We start from the raw sequence: 22,796 nt of genomic DNA on the forward strand, positions 1-22,796 counted from the left end.
CATGGGCATGGAGACCTTGAGTGAAACGGCAGAATGAGGTGACTTAAAAATGACAAAATATGGGAGAATAAGGTGACTTAAAAAATTCTCTCAGCACCAGTTGCAGTGACCGTCCCCACTCCAATGCCCCAGCAGTCGGTGCCTGTTCAGTGCTCAGCTACGACCTTCGCAGCGAGTTTGCAAAATCGCAGCGAATTTGCGTTCCTCCCGGTTGCAAGCTAGGTTAGTGGGAGCAGGAAACAATCTCTGTCCTCTTCAAATGAGAAGATAACACCAGAGGAGAAGTCGGTGAGGCCACAGGGAGCAGCTGCAGCACCACATGCACCAGGTCAGCATGGCCCCCAGCGAGCATGAACCGCGAGGTGGTGTTTGCTCTTCCCAATGTGATTGCTGCCCTCAGATGTCAGCGTACAGCTAGTTTGGCATGCCTCCCCACTACGGGCACACTTGCCAGTCTTTGGCTGCCTGCAAGCTCAGCCCTTGTACCATTAAGCCTGTGTTTAAACATAAATACTGTCTTTAAGCCAGAGTCTTATAGCAAATATATTGACTAAAGGTCTCGTTTTTCCTCTTGCATCTGGCTTGCTCTCTTGGAACCGTGCCACATCAAAAGTGGGTCATGTCAGAAAACTGAGGGAGTGAGGAGGACTACGGCAGCTGTATCTCTGGTACGATTTTCCTCATTTGGGGCACACTATGTGACTTCTTGCTAAAGGGATGCAGTGAGGTACTCAGTCCTTTCCCCTCACTGTGACAGCAGAGAAAGAGGACACGGAGTTTCGGTGTTCCCTGTTCACCCTCTGTATGGTGAGGGACACCAAGGGGGTTGGGGACAGCATGGAGTGGGAGGGACCTGCAGAGCAGTTTCAGATAATTCACATGGAAAAAAACATACAGTCAGTTTGGTGCATCAAATTTCCACTGCACTTTCTGCTGCTGCATGCAGAGCTCGCAGGCTTTTCATTAAAATGGAATTTGGTCTTTCCCACAAGCCAGAAGCAGTAAGGCTGGCAGAGTCCTGGGTGGACGCAACCCCCAGCTGGGGGAAGGAAGGGGCAGGAGAGGAGCAGCTGGTGGGGTCACCGACTCGGATGGAGGAGCGTGAGCTGCACGGGCCAGTGGAGACGCCTAGACGTCCTTGCCCCTGCTAAATCTGTCCCTGCACCACCCTTCCCTGCACCGCCCGAGCAGGAGGAGGGGACGGTGCACCCTTAGCAATGCGAAGGTTGCTCCTTTGCTACCACCAAATAGTTTTGGGATGGGGACCGTGTGTGCAGAGCTATGATAACAGGGAGGCATGTTCCTTGCTTCAACACTTCTCTGTAAATCCTGGCAGGGAAGCATCCCTGTCCCTACCCAAATGCATTTCTTCAAAAAAACCCAGACTTATCTGGAAACTGTAGTAGGTGACCTTATGGATGTCAAACCAATCCAAGCTGAAATGCAGATGTTGGTACAGATGGCATGGAGCATGATTTAGTCATGACGACAGCAGAAATATCTGGGACACCATTCCTCATATCACTCGCCCGTATAACAGATTTTCCTAACCAAGTAATGCTATTTTTGGACTTTTTCCAAACCACCGTCTGCATGTAATATTGTCATCTTACTCAGAGAGCCTGGCCAGAGAAGTTAACATAAAATACTCATTTAATGATTGGAACTGAAAAGGCTGTTGCTAAGAATGGGTTTTGCATCAAGTCCTGGTATTAAAAGGATTTCTTTTTTTCATATTTGTGAGATGTATTTAGTTTACAGGTGCTCAGTGAATGTTTCCAAAACTCAGTAAGAGGTTCCAGGGACTTTAAAATTTTGGCTTGGGCTAGAAGGAACTAACTCGTAAGCATTTAAAAAGGAAAAAAGCTCACTAAATTAGTATTCAGGGAACATAACATGTTTTAGTCCAGTCCCCATGCCACTGTTTGTTTGATGAAGTTAACAAGCCTCAATTCATCCTGAACATGTGCCTGGGGTAGGGAAGGAGTTTATTTTCTGCCTGTTACTGATGTGGATGCTTAAGCACAGAGCTGAAGGGCTGAAGCCAATGGGACCATAATGGCTCCGACGTGGTGCTGACTTTAGAAGCAGAGATCTGTCTCTGAGCCTGCTCGCCCTGTGTGAGGATGGGTTTGTGTTGTGTGGTCCCCGCAGCGGGTCTTGGCCATGATGCAGCAGCATCTCACTCCTGCTCTGTGAGCTGAATGTGCCTCCTCTGCCGAGCCTCTCCTGGCTTTGGGATGAGGTTTTTATTGTGGGTAATTTTATTGCTGTGGCCATGCCTGGTAGATCTTCCCAGCCCTGCTCCTTCATCTGCACGTTTCCACCTCTCTCCTGCCCGTGCTTGCATTGGCGCTCAAGACAAGCCAGTTCAGGAAGCTGAGCAGGTTGAAAATGAGGAATTTGTCCTTTTTCCCCCTTCCTGCTCTCTTCCCTCATGGTTGTTTTGGAACTGGGGAGCTCTGGTGCCAGATTACACCCACTGGTAGGGATCTGCAGCCTTGGGCAACCACAGTCAGGGTCTAGTTTCCAGCCCTATCTGGCTTTGCTCAGCTCAGCCTATCCAAAGCAAAACTTTATGTGGTGGCTGGGGAATCCAGGGTCAAAATCTGAGATTTTTTTTTTTTTTTTTTTACATTTCCAACTATCAGTATACTTACTGTGATTCGTTTTTTCTTGAATAAGATCATGTTACAGGGGTAGTGTGGAGGACACAGAAGTATTCTGCATGCAATCATGCCAGATGTTCAGACTAATGATGCTGTGAATAATATTAAATATATCTGTTTGGTTTTTTAAAGTAGATTTTCATATGCTTATTTATCCTGTCAAAAGTTGGAGAACAGATAGTCATGAAAAATAAGTTATTCAAATTTTATAATGCTGTCCTCATCTTTGAAAAAATCCCACCATCTTCATCCTGAAGAATGTTGAATCTCTTCCTCAAATCTTCCCACATACACTTATTTCCCAGAAAATGTAGTTGACTTCAAAACATTTTATTCAGTGACGATGCTGTTCACATTGCCACAACAATGTCAAAAGCAAAAGCACTTCTGAGTTAGGCAATTTGTTACCTGTTTATTTTGATGACATGGTGAACTCTAGGTTTTTTTAACCTGTTTGAAGACTGAACAGTACGAATAACCTTTTCATGCTTGTAATATCAGAGAATAACTTAGTTTTCCTCTTTCTCAGGATTGCTGGTGCAGAATAGATACTGTGCATCACACTGCCGCAATGTGCATACTGAGAAATAAACCACTGACAGAGTTGTACTCATGCAGCAATTTTGCAAAGGACTTTCTAAAATAGCCTGCTTAGGAATCAATGCATGGCTGGTGATAAAGACCAGATCTTTTCTGGTTTTAAGGATTAAAATGTCTGGTGTAAAGCCCGTCTCCTAGAAGATGAAATCCTTCAGCTGAAGAGTTTGCTTTGCAAGCCTATTTTTTTCCAGGGGAATTCGTTCGCTACAAACTGCTGTAAACAATCACACATTCTTGAGTTAGAGATCACCAACATTCCCAGCAAAGAGCATGGTCACATCAAACAGCTACACTGAGAATTGTCTGGGAAAAAATATCCCTAATAGCACAGTCCCATACGGTGTGGGAGGCATTTTAATTCAACCAATACGGGAGGGTCTTGACTTCACTGGACTATTCCAAAATGCTCAAATGCTTTCGGCATCAATATCTATCATTCATTAACTATAACACCCAGAGCACCAATCCAGGTAACCCTGGATTTAACAGTCTTTAACAAGACTGCAACTTACCTCGTGTGATGTTCAGGGATTGTTGGACACCTATTACATTGGATAAAATGTCTTCCACACGTAATGGACCATGTAAGATGCTTCCATGTGTTGAGTGCTGTTACTACGCAGCATGCACAGGGGCTGAGAGGGAGAAATGTTGACCTTTCTTTTCTAAAGGCTCATTGTCAGGACAGGAGAGCGCGCTTGCTCTCCCCAGAAGCCGGCAGAAGGAATAGTAAATTATAAAATGCAAGTTGGTTTTTTGTTTTTGTTTTTTGTTTGTTTGTTTGTTTGTTTGTTTGTTTTTTAAGATGGGACCAAAATAGACATGTTTGCCCCCGAAGCAGAATTATCTAGGAGCTGAACAACAACTTCCATTATATTTACAGGAGACAAACTGGAGAGCTTTACCTATTTTCACTAAAATAGAAGCATTTAAAGCACTAACTAAACCCTGAACCTTTTCTAATCTAGAGGTTCTGTACAACAATTATATTTTCAAATCAGCTTTCCAGATTCGATACATGATTAGGAATTGTATTTTTATTTCTCAATATCTTGTACATTCTCATTTTTACAGGAATGTTATTTATTAATAAACACAATAATGTGCAATAGCCAACACAGCACAACTGCTTGTTTTTTTAACTAATTGTCCACATTATTTTAATACTTGTTTTGTAATACTTTAAAAAAATTTCTTAACTGTATAGATAAAGAAAACCTCTGGTATTCTTGCATCTCTTACCTGTACTCTCAACTAGGCATCAGGGTTCTTTTTTTGGTTTGATTTTGCACATATAATACAGTATCTCAATCTCCTGTTGTATGCTTGTTTGCTGGAATATTACATCAGTATATTTGATCAGCAATCAGGATTTTTAGTCTCAATTTTATCAGGCTAAGCTCTAGCACGACATTCGCAATCATGTTTGACACCTAGTGTCGGTAAAGGAAAGAAGTGGGGAAAAAAAAAAAAGACTGCTGGAGCCAAAGATTATGAGTCCCTCCTAACTCTCCTTGCACTTCATGCTAACCCATCACTTGTACACGTAGTCACATGAAGCTGCTCTCTAAATGCTGAACGTGCTTTGCTCTTTGCTCTGACTGAAATCACATCTGCCTAGGCTTTCTGTATTTTTTTTTTTGCACCTCAGTTAAATAATAATCCTAAATGACTGCGTACTGTTACTAACTGGCTAGTGAGTATGAACACGTTAGATATATAAACAGAACTAGACCAAAATCTGCATTATAAGAGGTAGTTAAAATCACTACTGCGGATGTGACTAATGCTATTAAAGCCTTAGCGATAGGTCAGGACCCGCTCCAACCGGCAGCTCTATTCATTTGCTGAAACAGTGCCTTTTCATAAAAACCGATGAGTGTGAAAGTGCCTTGATAAACCGTGAGAAGAGATGAAAAATACCTTAACATGCTTTCAGAGGGAATGAGTGACACACAACGCTGGTGCATGCATTGCAACGAGAGCAGTCACTGGTGCTGCTGTTAGTGAAACAAAGCCACATTACTCTTAAGCGTTTCATAAGTGAAAATAAATGCATATTAAGAAGCTCTGTAAGTCCCAGGGACATGAAAGAAGAGTGTTTGCTGAATTTCTGAGCAGTGAAATAACACTGCCAGTCCTTGAGAGACAGGGAAAAGCACAGCTGCTGCTTTGATTTCCCTGGGGTAGCGATGGGCATTAAAGCAGGTGAGAGATGCACGGCCTGAGGAAAATTTTGCCCTGAATTGTAACAATTTAGAAAGACGCTGTCTGGTCAAATATGCTCTGCAATGAAGCGTTGTTAAAAGCAAAACCCCAAACCCCTCCTTCTGACCTGAAGGAAAAAAAAAAAAAAGTTTCATTAATTTCTTCTCCCTTTCTCTCAAAATCTACTGGGAACTGCTTCTGCCCTCTCCCAGCCACCCTCCTGGCCAGCCTGGCCCCAGACATGGCCATATCCTGTGGGCCCATGAAACGTGAACTGAAACACAAGAGACATCTCCTGAAACAAAGAATAAAACCAAACACTGCAGAAAGGTAACTTTAAATAGCATGACATTAAATACAATTTACAGGGATAATAATAAAAAAAGGTTTAAAATTGGATTTACCTTAGAGTGTCCCTTAAGTAACACTATTTTTTAATGATAAAGATAACAGTATTATCCTGCATGTAAATCTGAGGTGAGAGTTTATCCACTCAAGTAATCTAGAAAGTGTACAGTACATTTGCTAATCAGTTGTAATAAAATGCTTCTTTTTTGAAGGACTGCTGGCAATAAAAGCAGAGGGGCTGAAGGAATTTCCATGTAAAAACACATTTACTAACAGTCTTATTAATATGCCAATTCTTTATTGCATTTAGTATCTCATCATATGTTTACAGGACCAAGATATTTATATTTTGAAGCGTACTTCCCCTTAGTAGTTGTGTCTGTGTTTACGTGCGTGTCCATGCATTTGTCCCAGCCAGGGATAACCTTCTCAACCTTCTCCTCCCAATTCCCTTCTCTCCAAACAGGAATTGCATCTTCAACCTCTTTGTTTTCACATATATAGTTATCATAACAATACGAACAAGCCTTTGAAAAACGTCTTCCGTCCTCTCTTGCCACAAAGAACTCTTGAAGCTGGCCAGGCTTCGAAACACATCCTAAATAAGGGACATCTTTGATGCTCTGGTAAAGATTTTTGTTGCAGGACTGATGGAGTAGAGAATGATCACTAGAAACCCGACCCTTTAAAACACCAATGGGTTTATTTAACAAGATCAAATGAATTTGCCTCCTTCCCTCCAAATACACTGCTCACAGTGCGGTTTGAGCAACTGTGGGATTAAGAGAAATATTAGGGAGTGAAGTATTGCAATTCCTCCTTCAGATTTTTGTAAATACTCTCCCTTGACTTTTTTGTATTCAGGTACCCTCCAATTAATACCAGCAGAGTATCAGCAAAGATGTGCACCCTCCTGCTTAGTTAAATCATACTAAGTTAAATCATTCAATTCTTCAAGTATTCCTGTGCTCCTGATGCACTACAAGATATGTATTCTCTAGTAGATAAGGAGGGATTATTGCCTCATGGGACAAGCCAAACACCCACCGATTGAATTATAAAATAAGTCTTTATAACTATCCTGGATATTAAATATACCCCAACGCAGATATCTTGCTAAAATAAAAATAGATTTTTTTCCTCTTCCTTTATAAAAAAGAACTTATTTTTCTCATGCCTAGATCTCTCCTCCAGTTTCATCTCCAAAAGACCCAAGCAAAACAGATCATGAAGGAGCTCTAGCAAAGCGTTAGTAACTTTTTTGTCTCCCAAGCGAAAAGGCACCTCCGGGTACTGAGGCCATCCTAGGGATTCTGGGCAACAGCACAGCGGGACAGCATCATCGGTCATGCAAAGGAGACGTGGCAGTAGACCCCTCCTTGGAAACGCTGTTGGGTCCTTAAGACTGTTTTGACCCTTTCCCCTTACTTTTCACAGGCAGAACCGAAAGAATCTATTTTTGTTTTGTTTTGCTTCTTAACAGCCACTTTCTCTAGACCTGACAACTCTGAGCACCATGCCTGATCAGATAATGAACGCTTACACGCGACGGGCAGTGTTTCCAAACTGCTCCATTGTTCCCAGCATCCAGCGGTGAAGCCCCGATGCCCGTCAGGACAAGAAAGCAACAGAAGAGGAAGGAAGGGTTTCCTGCCAGACAAGAGCAGTCCTGTTTAAATCAGAGATGGAGTTAACTACCCATTCAAACATGTGCATACAAAACACTGAAACAGCTTGCCTGGCTCTGCCTTGCATAATATTATCAAATCCCAGCGAACCGTGTTTAATAGAGCAGGGTGAGATGATACCCTAGTGCTGGCAACACGGCAGGCAGAGGAATGATCACAAACTGTCCTTTATTTATTTGTCCCTCCAGAAAAATATTCGCTCTGTTGCCATCCTGCAATTTACCTCCGCCCCACTGCAATTCTTTGAACGTGCTAAGTCGGTTGAGAGATTTTGGGTGAAATTTTACAGCCCAGCTGTCATGCAAATTTGGGTCGGTTTGCTGATTAGAGAACAGTATGTATTTTATTAGTAACTGTGTTTATCCTCAGCCTTAGGGTTCGTATCTCCAGCGGGAGTGGATTTCTTCTGTGAATTCACGCACCGTGACATCAGTGATGCTTAGGCACTTGACAACATCGTAGATGTGAAGATCTGCTGCAAAATCTGGGGGATCTCTTTGGTATCCATGGCAATAAAAGACCGACCTGCTGGTAGCGTCCTCTGCAGCCTAAGGAGCAGAATGAGGAACAAGTCACAATTACCATTTCAAATTATCTTCCCTACCGCAAGCCTGGGTTCCTTAAGAAAGGATGTTTTTCCTTTTGAATACCTTGCCAATCCATGCCGTTCACGTCACTGTCACCACGCAATTAAAGGCTTGGGAAAGCAGCAGTGGGAGGAAACACTGAGAGCATCTAAGTCACAGAGGTCCTTTCAGCAAGACAATCAAAACTGTATCTAGAAATTTCTATTCACGTCCTCTTTCTGACATGCAAAAACTCCATTTTGATCAAGGTACCAGTGACCCCATCAGGTATTACCACAACGGATTTTCTGAGGGCAGCTAGAGATTTACTCTGGAAGTGAAGATATTTACTTACTCTAAATAGATTACCATGAACCCACAGCTCTTTCAGTTCAACACCGCCAGTGATTCTAAATGTGCTCTTTGTATTTCCTCTTCGAGATTGCAGCAGCTTAGATGGAAAGATATTTTTCTGCCAATATTAACCTGACACATTTTTATTCACAGCTTAGCCCCCCTTAAAAAGCTAAACAAGATGCACGTTACAAAGCCCATCTCCCTCATGTCCAGTCAGTAAGCTTGGAATTTATTTTTTCACTGCTTTTTAAAGGAGTTTATGCTCCATGCCATTTCTCCAATGCTGAGTTAAGTCTCACTTTTAAAGTGAGCTTTAAAAATCTGCCACAGAGAATTCCCTTCTCCTTCCCCCACAGCAGTTACAGGAAGGCTTTGTCTAATTCTGCACTTCCATGTACATAGAAATGCATTTCAGCGACAGCATTGTGTGCGTTTTCCATACCCAGTGAACTAGGCAATTATAAGATCTCCTCTTACACAGCAGGATATGGTCAATGTTGTTTTTTTTTTTATTCCTAGCAGAAGTAAAAGGACCTTCTGTAATTACAATCCTTCAGAATGGATTCTTTCTTCATGCATAACGCAGCTCTGATGTACAGACCTGCAGACATGACTAAACCTGGCTGTGCAGCTGCATCTTTCAACCCTTTTCTGATAAAAACTACGTACCAAGGGCCAATTCCCTTTGGGCCTTCTCTCATTCTGCTCTAGTTGAAGACTCGAACAGAAGCAGAAACGGCACTGCTGATGTTTGTGGCTATACCAGCTTTTTGCTGCATGTGCTGGTCCTTGGTGGATATGGACCATCACCTGGGACAGAATTTCCTTATTTTTCCCTGTGCCCAAACAATTTAAAGTGAAATTATGTAGTAGCACTAAAAATAGGCATATTGGCTCAGACTCTCCAAAGAATTTAGGTCTCTAACACAAGGGGAGTATCTGAGTCAAATTTTTGGCAGTTTTAAAGACCATTAAACTCCAACTTCTCTTGCTTTAATCTCTTTTCTTAGGCCCACACGCATTAAAACCCCATACTGGGCAATGGCAAAGGCACCATGTCTCCGTCATGACTACGTAGTGATATTACATACGGGGATAGTGCACATCCTCCAGTGGGAGGATGGCTTCAGGTGCTCCCTTTGGATGCTCAGAATGCTCTGAACTAGCTAGCCATAACTGCAAGGACCCATGAACCAGTCTCCTTCCTGATACAAGGCAATGCTACTGCTTCTTGGTAGTACATAAAAAAAACAGAATGATGGATGAAAACTTGGACATGAGCCAGCAACGTGCACTTGCAGCCCAGAAAACCCATCACATCCTGGGATGCATAAAAAGAAGTGTAGCCAGCAGGTCGAGGGAGGTGATTCTCCCCTTCTGCTCCACTCTGGTGAGACCTCATCTGAAGTACTGCATCCAGCTCTGGGGTCTCCAGCACAAGACAGACATGGACATGTTAGAGCAGGTCCAGAGGAGGGCCATGAAAATGGTCAGAGGGCTGGAACAGCTCTCCTATGAAGAAAGGCTGTTGTTCAGGGAAGGGGTTGTTCAGCCTAGAGAAGAGAAGGCTCCGGGGAGACCTTATTGTGGCCTTTCAATATATAAAGGGGGCTCATAAGAAGGACAGAGAGAGACTTTTTCCCAGGGCCTGTAGTGACAGGATAAGGGGCAATGGTCTTAAACTGAAAGAGGGTAGATTTCCATTGGACATAAGGAAGAAATTTTTTATGATGAGGGTGGTGAGACAAACTGGAACAGGTTGCCGAGAGAAGTTGTGGATGTCCCATCACTGGAAGTGTTCAAGGGCAGCTGGATGGGGCTTTGAGCAACCTGATTTAGTGAAAGATGTCCCTGCCCACGGCAGAGGTTTGGACTACATGATCTTTAAAGGTCCCTTCCAACCCAAACCATTCTACGATTTTATGATTCTATGATCAAAACCTTAGTGCATAACACCAGCATGGGCAACTGTGCCTAACTTCACTGCAATAAAAGCATAGTTTAGATTTATGATGAATGGAAACAAAGAAAGTTGTGTTAGGGATAAAACAAATATACTTACCTATCTGCCTGGTCTCCTAAGGATCCTATAAATACTGCAAAAGCATTGACTTGAGCATTGGTGGTCAAGACCTGGGCAAACCTTGATGGCTGAATACCATATCGCTCGAGATTTGCATCACTCAAGACGATAACAAAATACTCGTCAGCCTCTTCCTTGGCGATTTCACGAATGGCATGCTCTGTCCCTTCCAAGGTGTGGTCTCCACTCATGCAGAACTGAGCATGGGCATGCATGATCTGTGTGCACAGCATAACCAAGTGGAAATATGTAAGGTGACTTTGTGAATAAACATTCATTTCAGCTGGCACAGGCGGGAGCAAATATTCAGTTATGCTATATTAGGGGATGCTTCAGAAAGGTGGACAGTGCTCCAGATACTACAGGAGATGCAGCTTTTTGTACATAATGTGTTGTATTTTAAGACAGGCATCACTTCTTAAAAACACAGTGTGTCAAACAAACAAAATCCACGCATGGAAAGAATTAGACTAGACCTTAAGGAAGGTAAAATACTTTGATTAGCTGCAGTTTGAGTAGCTCCATTCCTATCTATTTAAGGAAGAAAACAGGGCTTAGTTTCCTAATACTGTGACCGACTCCTACCTGTTTATAATCTGCACTAGACTTCCAAACCCTAATAGTACTACAGTTGTTACCAAATATTTGACTCCTGACATTGGCAGCAAGGTTTTAAAATGCTGAAATGGTTTGTTTGAGCTTTTATGAAATAAATACACTGTTTGCATTGATGAAGCTGTTTCCTATGCAGAAGGCAAGGAATCGCAGATATTAGAAAATCCAGTCCTTCTAACCCAAGTAACTGCTGATCTTTTAAAAATACGTTTTGAAGGAAGCTCAAATACACAGTTCTAACCTATCAAGCTGCCAACCAGGTAAATCCTACAATATACTCAATTTTTCTGCATCCTATTGCAGTAAAGTCTTGATGAATGCACTCACTTTGCAATTGTGATTTAACACATTTTGAGTCTAGCATTGACAAATTTTCCCACTGCTACTGTGATACATCACTTTTTGAGGGTATTAGGCTAAATCAATGACCTGGTATCCCTCTACAGTTTAAATTAGTCACTTACGCACTAATAATATCACCACATTATCTAGGTAGAGCTATCTATATCACTGTATAATGTTTGGAACTTTCTATATCCTTTGACAGGCAGTCAAAATGACACATTTATGACACAGCAGTCCAGAATAAGGCATATCTAGCTTCTACTATTTTGGCACAGTTTCTTTTCTGCCAAGTCTCTGAAAGGTCCCGTTTCAGCTTTATGCAAATACACAGATTTTGCTTTCTTGTCTTTCTTTTATTTCACTCTCCTTATGTTTTGCATCCTGTGACCTACCTACAATTTTATCTTTGCAGGCATAAAATCCTTAGTTATCCATCATCACTTATCAGTAGGATTTACCTTAAGAATCTCTAATCTTTGCTTATTATTCTTGGGTACTTTGTCACTCCCAACCAAGGTGATGTCGAAGCCATCTCCTGAATGTCCAACAATATCATACTGCAAGAAAGAAACTTCATCAGTCAGCTGTTAGTCATGAAGGGCCCTTGGATCACAATGACACGAGACAGATCAAAGGCAATTTGCTTTCAACAAGAAAATCCAAATACTGTTCCCTGCTTCTGTTTATGAGCTGCTTAAGGGAACTACTTGCAATTTCTCACCAACATGAAAACATGGGAAAAAATTGCTAAATAATGACATTAAAGATCAGTTACTTATTTCCATGGTCTGTTTTTCACATCATCCCACCAATTGCGGAGCGGTGATGCATAAGATCAAGACCTTGCCCTCTCACATTCTCCACTTATTTTCTTAAAGTAGCAATTTTCGTCCTCTTGAGTCTGACAAACAAGAAGTGCATTGTTTGAGAGTGGCTCCCATGTTTGAGGGATCTTTTTTGTGACCTCATTCTGCTCTGAAAAAAAAAGTATTACAAGCCTTCTTTTTTGAAAATCAGTACTCCTTATTTTTGTGCATAACAGATCAAAGTCATTGCTGAAAGTATGTAGAGAAGTGAATTCCAAGAGTCTCTGTACGTTTTCAAAGGAGATGGTCGCCACATCATTCTCCTGTGAAAGATGCTGCAAAAACATGACATGTAGAGCTGTAATAGTTCAAATATCTTGTTGAACAAATAATGTAATATTGGGAAGGCCTTTGTTTTATGTGAGATTTTTATTGTCGATAGATGAAAACCAAGACAAGCTGAGTTATGGCAAGGTCCTGACCTGCCCTTTGTGTTGTGGACATGGCAGTCACCCCAGGGGAAATTCATGAGCAGGACAAAAGTGGATTTAAGAGCTGTCTACACCAAATAATAGAGCACAGTGCATGGATCCTGAGCCTGGAGAGACCTGAGCTGGCAATTCCTCAACATGAACACGCCTGCGTTTTCTCCTGACTAGCTGGCACAGACCTTTCTTTAGTTGACAGGAAGCCCTGTGCAATATTTTGCCTTTCTGTTACCTTTTATTCAAGTACTGCCTACAGGTCCCTGCTGGGTTCACCATCCGTAATTCCCACATAATCATTTGCTGAAAGGCAGGTGTCATCCTCTAAGACTTTCTGAATTTTCTTTCCTATTGAAAACTACTTTATTTGGTATAAGTCGGGTTCTGGAGACTGGGGAAATGGCATTCTTTATTGACAAAGCTCTTTTTAATTGTTTCCATACCACTAATTTGCTTAAAAATATATCAAGAGTAAAAGCAAGCTATAGCAGCTGGAACATTTTTAAAGGTGACACCTCCCTCTGCAAAACAGCAAACGTGCCACATTATTTCACCCAGGGTCAGACCATTTTATGACAGCCTCACATAACCCAGACTTCATTCCCCTAGGAAATCTTTACATAACCTAGTCCCCACGTACTTCCATTTCATTCTGTTCTGTTGGCTTTTCCCATTCCTGTTCTCCTCAGCTCTTCCATTTCTTGTGTTTGCTCCCCAGCCTCACGTAAAGCTTCCAGTTTGACAGATGCTTTCTCTTCAAAACCTATTTCTTATCCCCAATAATGCTTCAGACTCTCTCTTTCCTGATGAATATTTATCTGGGGCTTCTGTCTTCCCCAAACCATTACCTTTCCTGGAGAAACAACATGGCAAATGAAAATACACAAATTTCAAGAATAACGTTGAGGTTACATTCAACATACTTCTGAATTAATACAGGAATAAATCCAGAACGTGAACCACACACAAAGAGAGCGTGCATGTGTATTGCTTTAAAAACTAGAGATTATTCAAATCAGAGGAACTAAATAAAGCAGTGGTTTAATGGAGTGGAAGATATACAGTGCTAATGTAGTTCTTACGTAATGTCAGAAATGTCCACAGATCTCCAGGGTAGGCTCTTAATTACGAAACCCTGCACATCCTTTGCTGAGCAGTTTTGTATTCTTTATGACTTTTAAATCAACCACCTAATTATGTAAAGCAAAATGCTGTCATCCTCCTGTGTAAAAAGAGGCCTGATTCTTTCATAACGAGCTCCTTCCCAGCATTTCATGGACCTCTCCCATCAGCTGTCCTGGTATCAGCTCTGCCATATTGAGTTCATGGGAATAGGCCAAACTTTGCTATTTGGGAATATCATTTTGGTTCTTGGCACACACTAATAACAGACCAACCTTTCAGCTCAAAAAGGCTGGGTGTAAACTCAGTGTGACAGTCTGTATAAAGGGAACTGCTGTAGCTCCTAGATGAAACACCAGAGGTTGACCCTACGTTTGGGTCCCCTCCACATTCCTGCACAAGGTGGGAACATACAACCCCGGTATGGGCAAGGCGAGACTGAAATGATCTGAGCAAACTATCGCAGGCATGTAAAGCCATTTACCTGGGAACATCATGTCCTGTCTGCTCCCTCCTTGGCTAGCTGTTTATTATTCTCCATGTGTTCTCATGCATGCGCCGGAGTACACATACTTACATTTAAAAGATGTTATCTGCTTCCTTGTTTCTTTGCCGACAGTTTACTATGCTATTTGTGATTAAAAAAGTGTGGTGAGGCAGCAGGGAAGAAGTGCCTGTTTGCTTTGTCCTGGCTGCTGCATCCTGGGTCAAGTGGGGCCTCACCAAAAGCAGGGTGAGATCCCACTGTGCCTGAGCACCTGCGCTGCGGAAGAGAAGCGCTGTGGTCACTAGCCCTCACGTGCTGGTCCTTATGGTCCTCTGATCCCCTGGAAGTCAAGTCAAGGACCAGGAGTGGCCAAAAGCTAATGACCATGAGGCTTCTTTTGGGCAGTTTAGCTCCCCAGACTGCGAGGTCAGATGAGTACTTGTGCCCTGGAAAAGGTGGGGACAGGGACGTAGCAGCACTGACTTGGCTTGAGTTAAGTCAGCATAAGACTGCAGCCTGGAGACCCTCCCTGGGAGGGAGGGATGGGAGCAGGCTCACAGCCAAGCTTTGGAGGTGACAGAAGGGAGATGCTTCCCCATGGGAATGTACGGAGTCTACCACAGCTTAGCAAAACAGAGTTTGGGACAGAGTGAAACGGGAGCAAAGAACCCTACTCTGCAAGGGCAAAGAAGGAGGATTTAAATCTCTCATCCAGGTTTTCTTTCAGTAAATTACCACCTCTTTCTAATTTGTGTTCTAGTAAAATGAACCCATAGTGATTTGATGTTATCTTGGTGCACTCATTTTAAAGAAAAGGTGCAGACAGCTCCACAGCCCTGGCCAACTGGGAACCCCAACACGTGCAGGCACATGCACGCTTTGTCAAAATCAGTTTCCTTCCTTTGCACGAGTGCTGGAGCTAAAGACCAGCACAGAAAAAGGGCCTCTGAGGAGCAGGGACCCAATGCATTTTTCTCATAAATTCCCTAGGAGAATTTATGTGGATGGAATTAAAAGTGAGAGAAGAGCTGTGATATGATCTTACTGGGACCTGACTTTTGTTTTGCAAAATAGATTGCAAACATAGGCTCTCAGGACAAATCCAGCAGCAAAATACTTGTTTGCCACAGTGCAGGCTTCATTGAATTAATTTATTATTGTGGTAGACAGTGTCTCGTTTTCCAATAGCTTATTCAGAGCTGTGAGTACGCAATATGTAAACATGTCTCTCGAAATAGCATCATTTTGTTGGTTTCTTTCCTTACAGGTTAAAACAATCCCTATTCCACTGTCACATTTTGCACTGAATGGATGGTTGCTGCTGCCTAAAATGGGTAAAATGGAAGACTTTGTCTTCTGCAGCTGCCATGCCAAAAGGTTTAATTTCTGAAGGCATTTAAAAAGCTGAAAGAAGACACATGCTGAATGTAAAGGCAGTGTGAATTGGACAGGCCTCTGCTGGAGGGCTCGATCTTTATAAATTCATCTCTTCTTTGGACAACACTGAACACTATTTTTTTCTGAATTTATTTCAAACCTTTTGTTTTGTTTATTATTAAAAGAAACTATTCTGCCAAGCATGCAGAACATTTCTTTTTTTCCTGAATTAACAGTGCTGCCTCCATAGTAAATTCTACAAATGGGGAATGCTGAAATGGGCATATAAAATCTGCACTATCCCTTTAATATTGCTATAAATAACAATTCAGGCTTTTCCTACCAGTTACATAACATGCCATTTATTGAACCACTCACAATATTTTAAAGGCTTCATAAAATTGCTGTTGGATAATTTACTGGACATGCCTCCTAAATCTGCCATCATGTGTGCAAATGACGGTAATTAGGGATGATATAAAACCATATGGTTTGCGTGACAGACGTAATACTACCTCGGCTAGAACAAACTGCCCTTCTGTACATTTTCAAATAACTGGCACCTAAAATGAGATGTACAAAAGATATAAGAACTTTAATCCTGCAAAATAACTTGCTTCTCATAACTTACATATATAAGTGATGCATCCACACATTTAAAGGGGCCAAGGGGCATTTGTAGGAATGTATTTAATTTCCATTATTAGGATGAGACTGAGAATGTGGCTTATATTATCTCAGTTACTCCCACTCTTTTCTTTAATAAAGCACTTCAGAGGAAGCATGGATGAGATGACATTGGAGGAGGGCTTTGAAACATGGCTGTTAATTTAAATGCATTTCCCGACTGTGGGATGAGCCTCCCATTTCCCCCTTGACAAGGAATGATTCACTGCCTGCACTTATGGGAAATGGAAGCAGGCAGGTTGTCCTACGCAAGCATAAACAGCTGACAAATACCTGCTGGCACTTGTCTGATGTTTTATGAAGGATAACTTTGTTACCTGCTTGGTACAGTCACACACCCAATACTTAGCTCTTCTGTATAAGAAGGCAGGGAGAAAGTATTCTGCACCTTCATTCAGTGCTGTAAAGACCAATCAGACAGTCAACATCATCAGTGATACCAAGGGGTACCACACATGGGGAAAGCTCAGCTGGTAGGATAAAACAACTAAGGAAAAGCCCATCTGATTCATTCACAACCTTATTTAGCAGAGAACTAAACCAAGCACCAGCTGAAAAGTGATCTTGAACCAAGAATTGGTTTCCAAAGTTTGCACTGCACTCAGACAGCAGAAGGGAACTTTACTATGTAAATCCCCTTTGAATGTTTTGCTCAACAAGCCTGATGGTCCCCCAAGTTCAACACAAGTTGTACAAGAAACCCCTCAAATTTGCAGCACATGTTGTTGTGACCCTTGCAGATGGGGCTACAACAGGAACAGATAACAGCAGGCATATCTAAAGGCCAAAAAAGTCTATTTTTATAAAACCACTCTTGGAAGGCAAGAAGAGGATAAGGAAGAGAAAGAAAAAAGTGGTAAATTGCAGATTTCTCATTGCACACAACACAGTTGTGTGTTCTTTTCTCTTTTTTCGCACGGTTCCTCTTTCAGACATGAGAAATGTATGCTATTTTTGCAGACATACCCAAACTTCAGCTTTGTCCTAAGAAAAATCAGCAGCATCTTGCAAAGTGTCAGTGTTTTACAGACCAGAGTTACTGATACTTTTAAACAATCACTGGCTCTCTTACTCTCTGAAGACCTAATTACACTCATTAGAAACTCAGGAACTGGCACATGTTCTGGTTACTGATCGCTTTCATGCAGGTGTAGCAACTGCCACACCAGATCATACACACACACACACACAAATATCTGTATTTTCGAGCTGGAGATTTCAGAAACGCTATTTATTTTTATCAAAGAAATGACTCAAAGAGTGCATCAAGCACATGCATGGGAGATTTCTCGTATGAGAAGACTGTGAAATGTAGGCTAAAAAGAGATACTTTAGCCTAGTCACTGGATCATGTTAAGAATATGGTTCAAACATGACTAGTTGTTAAATGCCTCTGTTTGTGCTCATTTTGGGGTATGACTTCAGTGGCCAGTGAAACATAAGGCCACACATCTTGTTTGCTGTCCTAGTCATCTCTGGTCTACTCTTGTAGATATTATGCTTAGAGTGAATCAAATCCCAATGAAGCATCTCAGAGAGATGTGGAGGAAGAAAAATACTTTTCTTTCCTTGGGCAAAAGCAGCTCTGAAGTTGACAGAGTTCACACTGGATCTGGCCAGCCTTGAATCAACAGGCTGTTACTGGCCCCCCAAAGTTCTCTATCCAGTGGAAGGAGCTCTTAAATGGAGGATAGTTACCCTAGAGGCAATTGAAGTTGAACAGATGTAGAAGCTGATGACAACTTTTTTTCCTTGGTATGTCACTAAAATTTCCAGCATCTTCCTCACCACTTTTATTTTAAGTATAAAATTGGCCTTACAGCTCTCTTGACTCAGAGACTGTAAGGATAGCATTACCGCTCTGGTCTTACTATCATCAAAGAGTGGCAATTTTCACATCTAATAGCTGCACGTTTTTGGTGTAAGTGTTTTTATATATGGCAAGTGGTTGTTAGAGAGGCACATTTACTGTTACAACTAACTGCACTTTGAGCTATTTGCATGGCCAAATACAGGGTTTCATCTATGTGCGGGGCAAAACACTGGCCAATAGCAACTATTGCCAAGCAAAATATAATAATCTGTAATAGACACAGAGGGATTTGAAAGGCAATGAAACAGGTTTTAAAATCCCGGAACTGAAGACAGTTCTTAATGATCTTATGAATTCTGCGGAGTGGGCTGTCTGTCTGTCTACTTCTACATATTATTCCTTTACCATGCACCTGAGGGTCACATATGGGTTCTCAGCTATAGAGCTGCAACGGAAATAAGGACAGCTGATTATCTACCACTGCACTACATCTTTTTTCAGTGTCATCACCTTCTAAGCCACTGTCCTCTGTTGTGTAAATGTAAAATAATTAATTGTTCATAACAAGAGCAGAATGGCTGTAGTAGAACAGAATGAACAACTGTCCCCTGGTCACCGTTGCCATTTTACTGAAGATTTTATCAACTCCTTGATTTTTATCTCCTCCAAACTGAGAAGTTCTTGCCTACTTAGCCATTTCTTGTATGGGGACACTTCCATAACCTTTGTAATCTTTCTCACCCTCTCTTCTTTTTCAGCTCTACAAGAACTTTTGTGAGATAGGGGACCAAAGTTGCACACATTACTGCTGAAGTGAATGCTTGGATGATATGGATGTTTACAGAGCCATTCTGATGCTTTCTGCTTTATTCTCTGTTCTTTTGCTAATAGTTTCTAACATTCAATTAGCTTTTTTGACAGCTGGTGGGCACTGAGTGTTCAAAGAACCATACAACATAATTACAATATTTCTTTGTTGAGCGCTAATATATAGCTGAGAGTGAGCACTAATAGATAGCTGAGACTTCCTCACTGTGTATTTAAAATCAGAATTGTTTTCTTCCATCTGCAGCACTTTACATTTAATAGCACTGAACACCATCTGCCATTTTATTTCCCAGTCACCATTTATGGCCAGGTCCTTCTCCAACTCCTTGCAATTGGATTTCCCTTTTTGTTTCCCAAATAACTTCATACAACTAGCAACTTTTGTCACCTCACTATCCATCCCCTTTTATAGATTACTTATGAATATATAGAACAACATAACAACATGGGCTCTAGCACAAATCCCAGTGCAGTTCCACCACTGACCTTCCTGCACTTCTTCATTCTAAAAAATGACCACTTAGTCTGTTTTCTATATTTTAAGCAGTAGTTCATCTATCTGAAGGCTTTCCCTTTTATCCTCAAAGTAGTATCATTTCTTCATAAGCCTCTGGTGAGGCACTTTGTCAAATGCTTTTGGTTAAGGAGACTCTATCAACCAACCATGCCTGTCACATACATATAGACTCTTCAGAATGCATTACTTCCCTTTACAAAAGCCATGTTGACTATACCCCAATATATCATATTTATTCTTGTGTCCACTACTTCTATTTCGTCTTCCTTTGTGGATGATCCTGCATTTGGCTGTATTAATATGCGTGGTGCTCAGATATGCCCGATTTACCAAGCTACACAAATTGTGTTGTGGAATTACACTGCCCTGTTAATATCTGTCATCAGCTTTCTATTAACGGTGAGCAGGAGACGCATGAGCAGTTGAACCAATAAACTCCTTATTTTCCATGATTTTCTTAATTGCAGTTGAGTTCCCACATGGCTTCTCCGGGCTAAGGTCTAAGCTTATGGTTACAGCATTTTTCTCCAACAGGAATACAAACAAACTCTCTATCTGGCCTATCTTCATGACATTTGCAGGAATTTAGTGTCTTTGGGAACAAAACCACTGTTTCAAATCTGTTTGAAATTGGGCACCATACTCTGTTTAAGCATGTTTAAAGGGGAGAAAGCATGACTGCCAGAGAGTATGGTAGCACACTCCTCGTCTCCTTAGGAAAGTAGGCTAAAAACTTAATGCCTGTCTCCTTTCATAGCCTCTTCCCTGACAAATGGAAGTCTGCACGACTGTACTTTAGAAGACATTCTAGAAGTCCATGCCTCCACATGGCCTGTTTTTGTACAGGAGATTCTACAGAAGAACAGAAACCTGTAGGATTATGCTGCCGGAGGAACAATGTGAAGCAGACCCGGCTAAATTGATCTGGACTAAGTTTTCTATTAATTTTGTTTAGGAGATTTTACATTTTGCTCAGATGTATTTTAAGTCTTATGTTTGAGATGCTCTTCAGTAAAGGCATTGGACATCTTTATTCTTCCATTAAACACTGACTTTGTCAAGAATTAACTTGAGACTGACTATTCCCATTTCTTCTAAGGTTAAAGAAACATACCCTAGACCTTGTTTAAGCTTACTGAGACAAAAAAGAGTATAAAATTTATTTACATTTCCTTTGCAGGCTACCATTAAATAACATTTGGAACCTAATATCTTTCAGTATAAGAAATTATTTTCTTGCTTCCAGGTAACTGGAAGAGAACACCAGTAATGGACAAAGGAGTTTGGTCTTTTCCCATGACAAAGTACTACTGTCTGTACTCTGGGCAGATGGAAAGGCTGGGCATCTCTGCATGTCCTGGAGCTCTTATTTACTTGTGTTCCCCAGCCTTAAGCATTTCTGCTCAAACAAACAAATAAACAGATAAATACAGAAAAAGGCAGCATATTTCACTAAATCAAAGTCTTAAAAGTCTTAGATTGAATTCTTCCCTGCTGAAGTGTGTCATGTTTCTTATCCATTCACTAGTATTATTTTTCAGGTTGCTAGAAACAGATTAATGTCTTTATTTCCTTGTGGGAATGAATAATGTTCTTTGGCTAGACTGACTGCTGAAACACTTTTTCCACTGCTCCACACAGCCTGTGCAATAACCACAGAGCTCCTAGACCAACTGTAATTACCTTGAATTTGTGCTCATAATTCTCAAAAGCTTCCATGACCATGCAGACAGCCTCCATGGAGCGTTCCAGTCGTCCATCCACCCCGTTAAAGCGGTACATGCTACCAGAAACATCCACCACCAGGCGCAAGCGTTTAGGTTTCTGCTGGGGGCTCCCAGGCTGACAGGGAAACACAGCAGAAAAAACCCCCCATCTCAGTGGGAAAGCTAAACATCGTCAAGGATAAAACATTTCCAAAAGAGAACCCAACGCACTCTGTGAAGCAAGAAACTTTTATCCAGCAAACACTGATTATTTTTAAAAAAAGACCAAAAACATTTTAACCTTTTTTCTAACTGTTTCAAACCAGTTACTTAACAGATACCTCAATTCATTCTTTCCCCTCACCTTCGATGACTGGAAACAAAATACGTCAAAAAATTCCACACATGCTTGTCAGGAAAATACTTTTTCTGTCTCAGTTTTGATTCTTAATATTTTATTTCAGTAAAGAGACTCTCAAATTTGCTCTTCCTGCCAAGGCTCATAATGGAAATGCTTTTGCTTGGCTTATGGTACTAACAGGGACCCATATAAGACTAAAAACTTGTCTACTGAGGTTAATAACATTCCAAAAATGTTTGAAATCTTGTTCTAATTAACTACTAGTTTCTTCTTCATTCTGATGCTGAAACTATTATTTTTTCCTGAAAACAATCCCCATCTGTTTTAACAATTTTTGGCACAGTCCATTCAAGGGAGGTGTTTTATTTAGTGTGCAATGAGATGAGTCTGGATTCAAGTATAAGGCTATTAAAGATGATCTGGCAAAAAAATGAGTCACATTAAAAACAAATAACTAAAATGTTTCTTTTACCTGTAAAGGGTTGCAAGAATTTGTGTGCTTTATTCTTTTAATTACTCCCTTAATGGACTGTGGCATCCCTGTCCTCCCAAAAAGAAAGGGAGAGAGAGGGCCCATTAAATCCTACATTTACTTTGGTTTCTGTTCAAAACTTAAAGGTGTCCTTTTTTTTCCTAACTGAATTATTTTTACCAAACCTTAAAACTGATACATTGAGTAAATAAATTTTGAAAAAAATGAGAAATGAAGATCTAATCACTTTTCCCTTACTGATCTTTCATACAGGCAGTGCCAAGTTCCATGAACTGTTAAAAGCAACAGACATCAGGACCAAGTAGCATAAAAAAATAATATCAGGGATTCATCAGATGTGGGTAGCTGACGTGCAAAAAGACTCAGCTATTTAAAATAAATTCTTCGTGTAGTTAAAAATTGCAATCTGCCATTAAGTATTACTGTTAAATATTATATTATGGACTAGCACCACCACTTTTGGCCAGGTTTTGCTGGTCTGATTCAAGTGGTTTCTCTGTTGCTGACTCACACAGGCCTAATGATAATGTCTTCTAAGGAATGGCTGAATTGAGCCATAGGACAGACAACTTTATCGAATCTTAATGGCTTTTCCTCGCACTTTTTTCCCATTATAATTTTTATTCTTGTAAATC

General features: G+C 41.2%; 1 protein-coding gene across 4 annotated transcripts in view; it reads right to left on the reverse strand.

Annotated features, from left to right (window-relative positions):
• Positions 1-4,323: 4,323 nt before the first annotated feature.
• VWA8 (von Willebrand factor A domain containing 8) overlaps positions 4,324-22,796 on the reverse strand; it is a 197,133-nt gene continuing 178,660 nt past the window's right edge. For 2 of the 4 annotated variants that reach the window (XM_072850133.1, XM_072850136.1), the window contains exons 42-45: positions 21,285-21,443; positions 11,938-12,036; positions 10,499-10,737; positions 4,325-8,061 (exon numbers count right to left, since the gene is read on the reverse strand). In XM_072850133.1, the coding sequence (XP_072706234.1) occupies positions 7,953-8,061; positions 10,499-10,737; positions 11,938-12,036; positions 21,285-21,443 (606 nt within the window). In that variant the 3' untranslated portion in view covers positions 4,325-7,952. Of the gene's footprint in view, positions 8,062-10,498; positions 10,738-11,937; positions 12,037-21,284; positions 21,444-22,796 lie in introns of all 4 variants that reach the window. The other 2 variants (XM_072850134.1, XM_072850135.1) reach the window with 2 other exon arrangements.

The sequence above is a fragment of the Ciconia boyciana genome, chromosome 1 (genome assembly GCF_034638445.1).
Source record: "Ciconia boyciana chromosome 1, ASM3463844v1, whole genome shotgun sequence".
Lineage (NCBI taxonomy): Eukaryota > Metazoa > Chordata > Aves > Ciconiiformes > Ciconiidae > Ciconia > Ciconia boyciana.